This window comes from Eurosta solidaginis, chromosome 5 (genome assembly GCF_040869045.1).
Source record: "Eurosta solidaginis isolate ZX-2024a chromosome 5, ASM4086904v1, whole genome shotgun sequence".
NCBI classification, from domain to species: domain Eukaryota; kingdom Metazoa; phylum Arthropoda; class Insecta; order Diptera; family Tephritidae; genus Eurosta; species Eurosta solidaginis.
In genome coordinates, this window is record NC_090323.1 from 243,533,847 (window position 1) to 243,547,206 (window position 13,360).

The 13,360-nt window shown below is 32.4% G+C and overlaps 1 protein-coding gene across 8 annotated transcripts in view; it reads right to left on the reverse strand.

The window, feature by feature from the left end:
• Positions 1-6,357: 6,357 nt before the first annotated feature.
• Positions 6,358-13,360, reverse strand: part of sif (still life) — an 843,636-nt gene continuing 836,633 nt past the window's right edge. For all 8 annotated transcript variants that reach the window (XM_067789261.1, XM_067789264.1, XM_067789263.1 and 5 more), the window contains one exon: positions 6,358-7,736. In XM_067789261.1, coding sequence (XP_067645362.1) covers positions 7,654-7,736 — 83 coding nt within the window. In that variant the 3' untranslated portion in view covers positions 6,358-7,653. The remainder of the gene's footprint in view (positions 7,737-13,360) is intronic.

The window sequence follows — 13,360 nt, forward strand, 5'->3', positions numbered from 1 at the left end:
ACCAAATAAATTCAAGTGTTGAGGATTAAACTTTTTCTTTATAATTTTAATTTACTAATCACTTAATATTACGTGCTAACTATGTGTTAGTGCTATAATTTTAACCCCACATTTTAAGGTTTATTTTAATAAAGGTATCCACATTCAATTCTTTTAGGATTAATTTTAAAACGTGCCTGTGTAGGATGTGTGTAAGAGTGTGCGTGTAGGGTTCATTGCATTTTTAACAGTTGTAACGACTAACATTTTAGCTGTCGTTGTATGTGTCTCCTTAATGTGTTCATTGTTTGTGTCTTGCGTTAACAGTAGCTGTAAGCCAAACCTCAATGTTTCACAGGACGCTATTTTAAACTTCCATGTAGAATCGTGCGGTAACTCCGAAAATTTAGATATAAGCGTCGCTCTCATGAAAAAATTGTACCATTCGATATGCATACCTAACCGATCGAATACGCAATATTAATACGAATTGCATATATGTATGTTATTGTTGAAGTTTTCTTGATGGACCGAGACTTTAACTTTCTTTTATGCTACGATGGATCTTTACGGCAAAGAAATTTAAAGGCAAGGCTAAAGTTTTCTTTTCTCATTTACGCGTTTCGACGCTTTCACTCCTTCTTCTTTGAGTATTCTGGTATAAATAAAAAAACATTTCATCATAATTGAGGGGTCCGAAATGAGCTGAAAATATGAGAATCACAGACATGAATATAAAAGTTTTTTATGACTCCGACATGATGAAATTTATGCGCCGTATCCTTACAATGTATGAATATCTAGCAAAGCAAGTTTGGAACACTCCAAAATTGGGAGTCTGTTATGGCATCGGAAATATGTGAAAATTCTTAGTCTTAGAAATATGATCTTTAATGACTCCGATATGATAAAAATTATGAGCTATGTATGTATATACGAAGAGCGTTCAGAAAACAAAGCAAATTCCGAACAGATAGCCCCTTCATCGCTTTTCATCTCTGTATTGAATGGCATTTTAACAATGTTTCCGGTTTTTTTTTCATTGTAACACAAAACTGACTCGATGGTATGCTCTGGTTGTTGTGTCGTGCCCTTTTTTTTACTCGACGTTGGGGTAGCGCACTACCTTCAAGTGACCCAATGAAACCAGGTAAATTCTGATCATATATCTGCACTCTGTGGGACCGCCGTTAGGCATAACATTACGGGGATGAAACACGATTTAGTCGCCACTACTTCGTATGCGAATTTCTCTGCGCTCCCTTTCAGCATGCACCAATTTCGTCATAACTATAAAGACCATCTTGCTCACAGCAGTCCAACAATCTATTTGTCCGCACATTCGGGGAACTAAATTCCTAAAGGAAGGCTCCTCTCCAAAAACTCTGTGTACAGAGAGTCTTTCGCCGTGAAAACGAGACAGCCGTGCCCTCAACGCCTTTAATTAGAGCTGACGACCTAATTTTATGGGTTCTCTCCAAACTCCTGTTTCCCAACCAATGCTAAGCTTATGCTTTCCTATATCGGACGATCATTGCAAGAAGGCAAATACATTCATCCACTGGGGCTCTAAAATTAGCTTATAATGGGTGCAAACCCTACAATGTAGGTGTCTTTTATGACACTTGTTTTGACTTCGAATATTTGACTATGGAACATTTTTCATTTATATTAATGAAAACTTAATTACATTTGTACATAATTGGTAAGACCGTTGTCTGCTTTCCTGTTCAAAATGTATCTCATATGCCATAGCTCTAATTAAATTCGAAATATGCATAAAGAATTGGAGCTGCTCTTTACGTTTGCAAGTAAAACGGTACAGTGTAACTATCTCAATAATCCAAATATCCATGTGAAAACTTAGAGCTTTGGAATGAATGAGCGCCGTGACATATGGTGAGATAAAGTTGTACTCCCTTGTGTTCAGTAAGGTCTGTATACAGTGTATAACGTTTTGTAAAATTTTGAATCTCATTTATTTTTACGTTATGAATGCTTCCAGCTTTGTTTTATTTTCTAGTTATTTAGATTGTTTGTTTATATCGTTACCTAAATTCACAAAGGCTCTAACAAACAAATTTAAAATTTTACAGGAGAAGCAAAAAAACCTTAATTTCTCATTAACTGTATGCAGATTTGACTATTTAAAAGTGGCGTAAACTCCGTTTTTATTGGTCCCAACAGCGTAAAATTTAAACGGAGGGTGGTTTCCAATATATGTATCATACCAAAATCTGTGAAAAACGCAGCTTTGAAAATTATATTGGTTAGGGTCTCTGGGAATTAAGTTAACGATATATCTATATGCAGTGTGTTTGTATGTTGATTACACTGTACAGCAGCAATTTTCCAACAGAGTAAACATGGTAGGTACTTTCCTGAAAGGTGGCAAGGCACAGATATTTTGTGTTTTTTGAAAAAGTTAAAGTCCAACACTTTCAATTACTTTTTTCCGAAAACAACATAAAGTTGCTACGTGTTGATGCAACATGTTGCTACAGTTCTACTTAACTTATTCAGTTTTTGTGCAACTTAACCCTGTAACCCGTTACACATTAAGTGCATCCAGAAAATAAATCAGAGTTGCTGGACTATAAAAATTTTCCATGGTTACTCTGTTGCAAGAAAATGTGTTTTTTTGTACTGTGTTACATGTTGAAATGGAACTGAACGTCTGGCCCTATTCTGTAATCTTTTTCGTAAATAAAATTGAGTAATTTTGAAATTTTGCAACTCGTAGCTTCGACTTCTGTTGAGCAGCTTTTCAGGATTTTGTGCAACCGGGCTAGCATCATTGCATTGAAAAATTGCCTAGCACATTATTTTCAATACACTAACAAAATACACGGCTATGCTTTTGCTACTACGTCACTGCATATACACAACATCAAAAACCATTGTTTATTTTTTAATATTGAATAGCAACTCAGCAACTGTCAATACAAAGCAATTTGTGGAAAGAAACAAATGAATTGCAGTTTCACCGTGTGATTTGCTGTTCGAATCTCGGTGAAATCCTTGATAACATTACGAAATTGCCTGATGATGATTATGTGGCGGTTTTCGAAATGGCACCATCGCAATATGTCAGTAAAAAAAAAAATAAATGTAAGGCGCGATAACCTCCGAAGAGATCTAAGGCCGAGCTTCTCTTCCAATTTGCGTCGTGCTCCTTTTGATTTTTCCCTACAAATTGGCCGGACGGGACCTACATGTTTTATGCCGACCCCGAACGGCATCTGCAAGGCAGATGAGTTTTCACTGAGAGCTTTTCATGGCAGAAATGCAATCGGAGTGCTTGCCAGACACTGCCGAGGGGCGACCCCGCTTAGAAAAATTTTCTTCTAATTGAAAAATCCTATTTCTAAAATTTTGATGTTGCTTTGCCCGGGAGTTGAATACAGGGCATACGGTGTGATAGGCGGAGCACGCTACCATCACACCACGGTGGCCGCCGTTTGTTTATTTCTTTTCAGTTTACCTTAGAAAAACATAATAATTGAATATTCAGTTATTACAAGCTGATGTTAAGCACACGAATTATTAAATAAGTGTAAATTTAATACACCATTAAACAAACGAGAATGAGAAAATTTTGAGAAGGGGCCCTGCTTCAATTACAGTTACATTGCTTTTGTTATGTCCATTCTTTTATATTTTCCTTGATTCGATTTCTTTCTAGATTTATTAATGCGTATGAAGATTTTAATTAAAATGACACAAAAAATAAAACTATTTTACGTACAAAACTTCAATAAAAGTAAGAAATTTTAACATTTCTTCCTAATTAATATCGAAACATTCTATTAGGCATGGTTTTCTATCGCGTGCTGTTTTTCCATTATTAAAATTTGTTTTATTTTTTCTATTAACAGTTTTTATACTTTGCAATTGAATTAAATTTGTTAGTTACATATTTTTGTTAATTAAATTTAATTTAATTAAAAACGTTATTCTTTTCGAAATTTCACTAATCTTTTTTTGCCTTTGTTTTTATACATATTTTATAATAATATGTATTTATGTATGAAGGTTCGCGTTTTATCATTGCTACATTTACTGTCTACAATTCACTTCATTGTTTAATTTGTTAATTTCTTGTTTAAGTTTTCTTACATATAAATGTCATACTTTTAACCCTTAACAGTTTACTTAATTATGATTTCAGTTGTTTTGTTTTAGTTTTTTAACTTAAGTACTAAAATTTCACAACATGTGAAGTTTGTTAAATTAATTTCCAGTTTTTTTTGTATTTTTTATTTAGTTTAAATTAATGTTTTTCTACTTGTGTCATTCTCCGGTGAATTTTGGGTTTTCATCTTATTTTCGAGTTTAACTGTAACATGTGTGGATTTTTTGAAACGAAAATTTAGGCAACTCAGTGTTAGTTAATTTTTCACTAATGCGAAATGTCTTTGTTTTCAATGGCCATTTAGTTTTTCTTAAAGGTAAACAAATGTTCTCAAACATGCTTAAAAGTCAAGTAACATAACGCAAGGTACCATATACGGTGTGGCTGTACTTAGTTTTAAAAAAGTTTCTATCACTGTTATAGCGATTTGCAAAACAAATCTTACGTATTAAATATCCTTCAGTTCTGTAGGTCTTTCAATATGCATGAGAGCTCTCGTATCCGCTGCGTCATGGGCTAGTCACTCGCCTATACACAAGTAATGCAAATTCTACATCTGTTTAACATTGCCATGTCCTTCGAATAAATATATCCTACGCAAACCGAAACTAAAGCATTCTCCTTCAAAGTTACGGTAACCATAGCTATGGAACGGTATTTCGAAAGTTTCACTTCAGCAACGATTGATATCGCAAAATTATTTGGGAGTAGGCGAATGAGAATATCAAGATACAGACCCCCCTAATCCCATAGGGAACTGACATTTCACCGTTGTGGGAAGTGTAAAAGTTGTACAGTGAAATTGTTATTAGCACAACTTTAACTTTAGTTGATTAATATTATTTGATTTTCTAATGGAATAATAATACAAATTACTACCTAAAATGTTTATGAAATTTTCGTATTCTTTTTATAACAGATTTAAAAAAGGACATCATTAACAGGCAAAGAAAACGCACGTCTTTTTTAAAAAAACATGCGTTGCAACATTGAGCAAATCCATTTATTCTATGTTAAGTAATTATCGCAAGAGTTGCATTTTTGGAAAAGTGAATAATTTTTCTTAAACTCCATTTTTAAACGGTTTTATTTAGCTTGAGTTGACAGGCAGGCCGCACGGCTACATGCACGGCCGTTGTGAACGAATTTTGTAATTGAAATTTAAGTAACTTCCCGATAAGCTACAAGCTTGAAACTTGGAATATAGTTCAGAACCCGATGACAATGCAATAATAAGAAAAAAATCGCCGCTAGGTGGCGCAAGGATCGAGATATTCGCAAAATTCGCATTTGTGGTCCGATTTGGCTCATATTTGGAACACATGCAAGAATAGATACCGACCTGTGAAAAAAAATCGCCGCTAGGTGGAGCATGGATCGAGATATTCACAAAAATCGTATTTGTGGTCCGATTTGGCTCATGCTTGGAACACATAATACATACAAGAATAGAAAGCGACCTATCAAAAAAAAATCGCCGCTAGGTGGCGCAGGGATCGAGATATTCACAAAAATCGTATTTGTGGTCCGATTTGATTTGGTCCATATTTGGAACTGTATGAATAGAAAGCGACCTATGATGCCCGATTTGGCTCATATTTGGAACAAATATTGCATACAGTCCGGTAGAAGTGACAGCAAAATATTTTGGAGTTGGAGGAGGGACAAGCATACGTGGCGCAGAGTCGAGTAAAGTCTTTGGAAGGATTATGTATTGAGGACTTAGATTGTAACAAATTGTCAGGAAAGAGTCCTTGTAATAATGAGTCACTAAATGAACTAAATATATTGAGAAATAATAGGCAATTAAATAAAAACTAAAAACTTGAAAATAAAATAATTAAAAAAAATTTTTTAAGTTAAACGGTTTTATTGAAAACAATACTTACATGAAGTAATAATAATACGAAAAGCTAGAAAATAATTAGGTAGGTCCTAGGTACTAGTCATCACACTCCTTATCAATCTAGGGCGTTGATCAAACAATTAAATAAAAGCGTTGGACGCGTCATATTTCTATGGATAGTCATAAGTAAAACCAACTGATCCTTAATCAGGTTATGCTACGCCACACATTTTTAGAAATTTCACGCGCCCAAACCTTTTATTTAATTGTCTGATCAACGCCCTAGATTGATAAGGAGTGTGATGACTAGTACCTAGGACCTACCTAATTATTTTCTAGCTTTTCGTATTATTATTACTTCATGTAAGTATTGTTTTCAATAAAACCGTTTAACTAAAAATTTTATTTTAATTATTTTATTTTGTCAACCGATTGTTCTTATTTGAGCGACCGGACATCTCATAGAACTTCCACATATGTTCTGAATGAGTTGCCCCATTTTTACTGACCTTATATTTGTATTTCGTTTTCACGGTTATGCTTATAAGTTCCTCTTTTATTCACTTTCAAAATAAATCAAGTTTTTATTGCCGGCAGTTCATTTAAACTTGCTAAATACTTTTCAAATTTTAAATTTTTGTAATACCAAAATCCTCACAGAAAGAGGAGATGGGATTAATAAGAAGGTTGACCGTGGCCATCTCAAATCGTTTACGCGATAGTCAGACTAAGAGCTGATTTCATCATCTTCAGTTAGCCACTTATTTTTATGTTATCGAAATTTTCGTTTCCTCCAAATTTTCGGAGCTATGTATATTCGTCGTCCTAGGGCAAAATGCTCAAAACATTGAAACATGATGTAATAATAAAGATGATGTCAACAACACAACCTCACTTATTCAGTAGCTCCAATTTCCAGTATTTAATTCGTGTTTTTCGTACAAAATTTGCCGAAAAATTTGTTTTCAGCAAATTTTTTCTTTAATTCTTTTGGGGAACGCAAAGTTACGTTAATCTTTTTGGCTAAACAATTATAGTAGCGGTTTATATGTATATGTAGTTATCATATTTCTAAACGTATAGTAAAATATGTATGATACACGACCCTCTTAAATATGCATGCTGAAATTGTCAGAATAAGGGAAAACGTCCACGGGATGAGAACACCTGAATATTCTTTTCGTTATGATTGAAACTATGTATCAGTGAAAATGTGTAATTTTTATCTTATCTTATATAATGGGTAGATGACTAGAATATCAAATGACTAGATATAATTAAAAATATGTGACTAAATAAACTCTATGTAGATTCATGAAAACTTTGAGTGTAGAATGTATATCCTCAAATTATTAAATATATATATATATATATATATATGTATTAATTACTACCGCATTTCTTAATATTATTGATTTTGATAATTTTGAAGATTTGCCTTCGTTCTTCTTTTTACTGAAATTATGTTGCAGGGTTGCCTACATTTTCGTTTCATTTACAGAGTTGTTATAATTCGTATTGAAAGCTAACCGTTTGTGCCGATTAAAAGTTACATTTGGTGATTAGTACTTAGTACGAGATGTCTTTTTGATATTTTCATGAGTTTTGTTTTTTGAAAATACATTTGAATGTTCATCATTTAGTCGCGTTCTGGGTTTGTTCTGATTTTTCTTATATTTTTTATTGTTTTGGTTTATTTGTTCGCATCGTCTTTGCGCGTTGTTGACTGTGCATCGCCTAAATTAATCATGTCTCGTGGTTTCCACACCGGGGACCCTACAATTAAATGAAAGAAAAGAAAAAATGTGGAAATCATATAAAAAAATGCTTTTTGAAATTTTTAATTTTTGTTGCTTTTTATACGATTTTCTATTATTTTTCTCATTTTACGTAAATAATAACTTACACAGCATAATTTTTTTTTGAGTTAAACTTTTGCTTACAATAAAGTGATGGTGGGACGGAGAGATAGATAGAGAGTGAGAGAGAGAGGACAAGGTGGTGCGATAATAGTTTAATATTTGTCCAATCGAGTATAAATTGTTATATGAATAGTGAAATAAATTATAAAATTACTAGTCAAGCATAAATAGTGTGATGCTTCTTTACATAATTTGATGATGACTAGGTGCATGCAATTATATAATATGTATTTTTTTTTAATTAATGCTTTTTATTATAAATAAAACAAGCATTCATTTGTTAAAGGAATTTGATGAAAGTTTGTTACTTTTTCCTCGCTCACTCTTAATCATAGAGCTTTACTAACATACCAAAATCAGATTGTGGGTTTGATTTTGTTCTGCAAATATTTCAAGGCATATTGAAGAAAAACGATCATGGAACACTTTCGCAAAACTTCTATTTTTATCAAGAGTAGGTATACATTTAAAAGTATACTTCTCTTGAGTGCTATTTTACACTTTAAATATACTTTGCTTTAAAATTGAAATTATTTTTCATCATCAGTGTTGCAACTTTGCTACGGTCGTTGTAAATTTGCAACGTTTTGCAAATAATCCATCTGTGTCAACAATAATATTTCAGCTCAACTTGTGCTTATGGTGAGACTCAGGTCATTATACAAATCTTAAATTTTAGTTGCGAATTGTACGCGAAGTGAAGAATCATAGCATAATGATGTTGCTCGACTTGAACAAATTTTAATTCTCAATTCGTTCCTCAGTGTGGTAATCTATTATTGCCTAAATGGAGCAATGATACACTGACTAATACTACTTCTTTACAACTATACTTATCAATGAATAGTTCTGTCAACTTCAGTTCTGAACTTCATCTCATTATAAATAATAAGTGGAGAGATTTCAAATCGATACTACAAGTTTATCAACATTTTTCTAAGATCTGAAGCACGATGGTGGATGACAATCTGAGAACAATTTATTTCTTGAAAGTTGGATAACTTGTCCAGGTAAATCGAACTTTCAAACCAAAAGCGTTTTAAGAGATTTTATATGTAATATGTATATGCGAGTTCTATAAATATAGAGCTACAAACAATAACAACAAAGCTTATAAATAAATACCTATAGATATCCATAGATGCCTCTAGAGTTTTTGAAATAAAAGAGCTCTCTGTCCAAATTCTTTACTAGAACGAACTAAATTTCATAATGAACCAGCCTAGATCTAATAATGCTGTTTCAAATGCAATACAATTTAAAAACTGTAAAGCTCTTCTTGAATAAGATTTGATAAAATAAATTAATAGTTTTTCGGAGACCTCTTAATAAAATGAAGGCACCTGCTCAGTCTTTTAAATTTGATAAAGCAAAGTGAAACATTTCCTACAAATTCAAGTTCTAGGTTCTCGAATTTTTTAATATAAGATGGAATATAAACATACATACAAATGAGAATTCGAAACAGCATTTAAATAAAAAAACATAATTCAAGTTTTTGTTTTGGGTAAAATGTTGACATCGCTTGCCAGTGTGCATTTTGCTTTGTTTAATAAATCATTTTTTATGTAATAACTCGCATTTAATAATTTTTTATTTATTGTGTATTTATGCTATAAATTAGAGCCAATTGGATTTAGTTAAAGTTTTTATGCCAACATTTTCCATTATTTCCTATTTGGTAAAATAATTAAAAAAAAGGAACAGTAAAAAAATGTATTTATTATTTGTAACCAGCGTGATAGAATCATTGAAAAAATAATTTCTGATACTTATTTTATTCACAAAAGTTTAGACATAATTGTTTAAGACAAGACGCGACGCGGCCCAATGAGTAATATTTTCTTCAGAGTATTTGGTTTGCAAAAAAAAAAAAAAAACTCCTACTAAGTAGCTTTCACCAGCGACTGCCAGGCAAAGCGACCCTAAAATGCAACTCTTATATAACGCAGCTCTACGAAAGATTAAAATTTTCTCGTGTGAAGAGAAATTCGTTTGATATAAGAGCGCTCACTCACTTTAGTGAGTGATAGTAAACCTAACTAAATCTTATGTAATTTGGTTTAAATTTTAGGAAATCCTTCTTACCGTTCACAACAGTTATCGTCGTTGTTGTATACGCTAAAATACTTTTAGAAGGTTTAGGGGAGATTTTTCAGACATGAGCAGTCCTTTGCCTTACTGCAGAGTGAGCAATTTTTTTGAGCCAGAACTTTTGGATCTCAGGAATTGGGACAAAATGTGTCGGCAGCGACGTAAGCTAATTGTTGGAAGCCGCTGTCGGAAGATGAGTGAATTTTCAACTCAATATTTTTTTTTCGGTACTTAAGACGTTTAAAGGCCTTGTTCACCTAGACTTCATAATATATATTCTAAAATCTGCTGAGACCAGCATTATGAAGTTCAGAAATTGTTTTTATGAAATCGGTTTTAAACAAAATGCGAAACTAAACGAAAGTTCTTAACGAAGATTTTTCATGCCGTTACCTCAAACGGCATGCGAGAGCGAGACAGTAGTAAAAGAGGTAGAGGTGTGTTTTCCGACAGCGTGTGTAGGTCAATTTTTGATTGGTGTTTGACATAATTAAAGACGAATGTTTTCTAGCTAATCTTTTTTTATACACGAACCCGAAATTACATAATACACATATCAGGAAGGCGATAGTTTGACAAGTAATCGATATCTTGATACTGTGTGCACGTGTAATCGATTTCGAAAAATACTCGAGACTTTAGCAAAGTACTCGCTCGTAATGGAACAACACCACCTTTTTACATCTGACCACTTATTTGAAAACTCAGACATTTTCAGAACTGCAAACATTTTGTAAGATTATTTTGTTTTAGAATTTCTAACTTTTTGAAAAATATTAATTTCATAAACTTGGTAAATTACAGTGTGTGACAAAACTGAATATATTCTTTGCGACCGTGAACAAATTACATGTTTTTCAAGCTTAGACAATAAAACCAATCGATTGATTTCAAATTTATTTATATAGATCTAATGCCTCGATCTATTAGACTAATAGTAGCTTCTAGATCTAAAGAGGGGAGATGGGCTTATTTGCAAGAGACTTGTCTAGTCAGTGATAGCAGATATAGAATTACCGGATATTGAGAAACCAGATAAGCTCCGTCCTAAAAAAATCTGGACATAAGTCCTCGCACTTAAATTGAGTTTTTCGTTTGGTCGCCAAACACTTTGATCTTATTGATTGACCAACTCAGCCTAACTTACGACCATTTTCACCATCTTTAGTTAGTCACATATCTATAAGTTATCGAAGTTTTCGTTTTCTCCATGCTAACTGAAGCCTCGCATATCAATTGAGTCCACGGAAAAAGTGTAAACAAATGCAAGCTGTTTGGCTAGTTTCCGTGTATTCGCAATATATTACCGATTTAAACGGGGTTTGGTCACCCTATGCTGGTGAGAATGAACATGTCAAATGAGGCTACATATCTGATAGAATGCTATCTTCCTCGTAAAATTTAATGGCCGAGCCACAATGAACTTTTTCATGTACATAGGTGCATTCATCGCAATCTTATGCATTACAGTAACATCGCCACAATCACGCAAAATGTTGCGTTTGTAAATATAAAGGAACTTCAGATTTAGGAATTGAGACTTATTTCGCTTTGGCCATTCACATACAAAATTTCGCGAAGCACTGTTATAAACATTCTCACTATACAAGACAAATACTTGCTAACATATTTTTTCACCTATTGTTTTGCTAAAATGCAGTTTTTATTTGAGAAAAATGTTAGAAAGTACCAACAAGTAGGAAAAATAATCTGAAACACTCTGAAGTCTGAATACACCCATAGCTTGCAACAAAAGTTGAAGATTTCCATCTTTTGTATGTCAGATGGCGCTAGTGTTGCTCAATCTGTCATTCTTCATAAAACTACGTGCAATCCACTCATCATGCATAAGATAGCGTTCATTGTGGCTCGGCAATAACTTAACTGCAAATGACGCTTATTGATTTAACCGTTATTTGAAAAAATACAGCGAGTATTCAAATTTTGATTAGATTGAGATACCCCTGGCTCCGATTCGAAAATTTTGAAAAACTCAAAAATTGTGTATGTAGCTAAGCAGTTTAAAAATAGACAGGACATCAATTGAGTTTGTATTTCACGACTAAAAGTCGAAACAGGAAAAAGTATTTAAATTAAGAAGCAAGAATGCCTCAAGTCGTGCGAAGCCGAATATTATTTTTAATCTTGAAACAGTTCGGCATATATTTTTTTTGATATTAATAGATAATAGATACCTTAAATATTTCGAACTTTTTTTTAAACTATAAGTCTCTATGCTTGTGCGAACTGCTTCTTTTACCTTATTGCCATATTTAAGTTGTTGAATTTCCTTTTTTCGATTGGCAATAAAAAAAGTTGTAATGCAATGATTTTCGAAAGAAATTATCAAAAAAAAAAAAAAAAAAAAAACCATATGTGTATAACTTAAAGAGTGCTGTGTAATTGATGGCATGAAATATTGTTAGCATAAAATTAGTCTAGAATGAAATAAAAGTGAAATTTAAAACAACTTTTTGTTACTTGCAATATACAATGAATATCGATTTTAGCAAAAATTCTATGAATGAAAATATTTACACTTAATGATGTGAGAAAAAATGGTTTAAGTTTTAATTATTTAACTTTTATATTAATGCATAAAAATAATGCAAAATCACTTTTAATGTTTGTAGTTATGCGGTTTAAAGTTAAAATCGGGCGGGTGTGTTAACCATAAGACATAATAGATTTTGGCGTTTATTTAAAAAATAAAAATATTTAAATTTTTGCTTAGCACATTTTTGCGTGTTAAATTGGATTTATTTACGGGAAAAATGCAAGATATATTAAGAAAATAGCAATCCAAACTTGATAACTGAAAATAAATAAAAAAAAGTAAAATTATATACAAACTGCAAGTTTCAATGCTCTGAACTCGTTGGTAAAGCTTTTGAAAATCAAATATTCGAATAATCGATTAGTCGATTAGCAACAGTTTTTTGGTTAAAAGCTCGATTTTCACTAATCGACTAATTAATTTAATCCGATTAAAGACAGATTCAGCTATTCAAATTGTAGTATTTATAATTTTTGTATGAGTTCTGCGATGCGTACAGACATTCTGAAGTTACCCATCTGCAGCTCACATATTTTGCGGTTTGCTTCTTTGGCATCCTCGGAACTAGGAATGAAATTCCATACTGTTTTCGAAAACTTATTTTGCAGCAAAAATTAAATTTTGTTTTTTGGTTTTTATGACTAAAAATTTCATTTATGAAACTGTTCGAATAATAACAGTTAGTCTATTTTACGCTATGTTGTGAATATAGTTTCAATCATTGCAAAAGTTGCTGCTCGAATAATCAATTGTGAACAAGAGTCCTACTATTTGCTTTTACTGATAACATAGGTACAGTTATCAAGTTTTGACTGTATTGCATATTG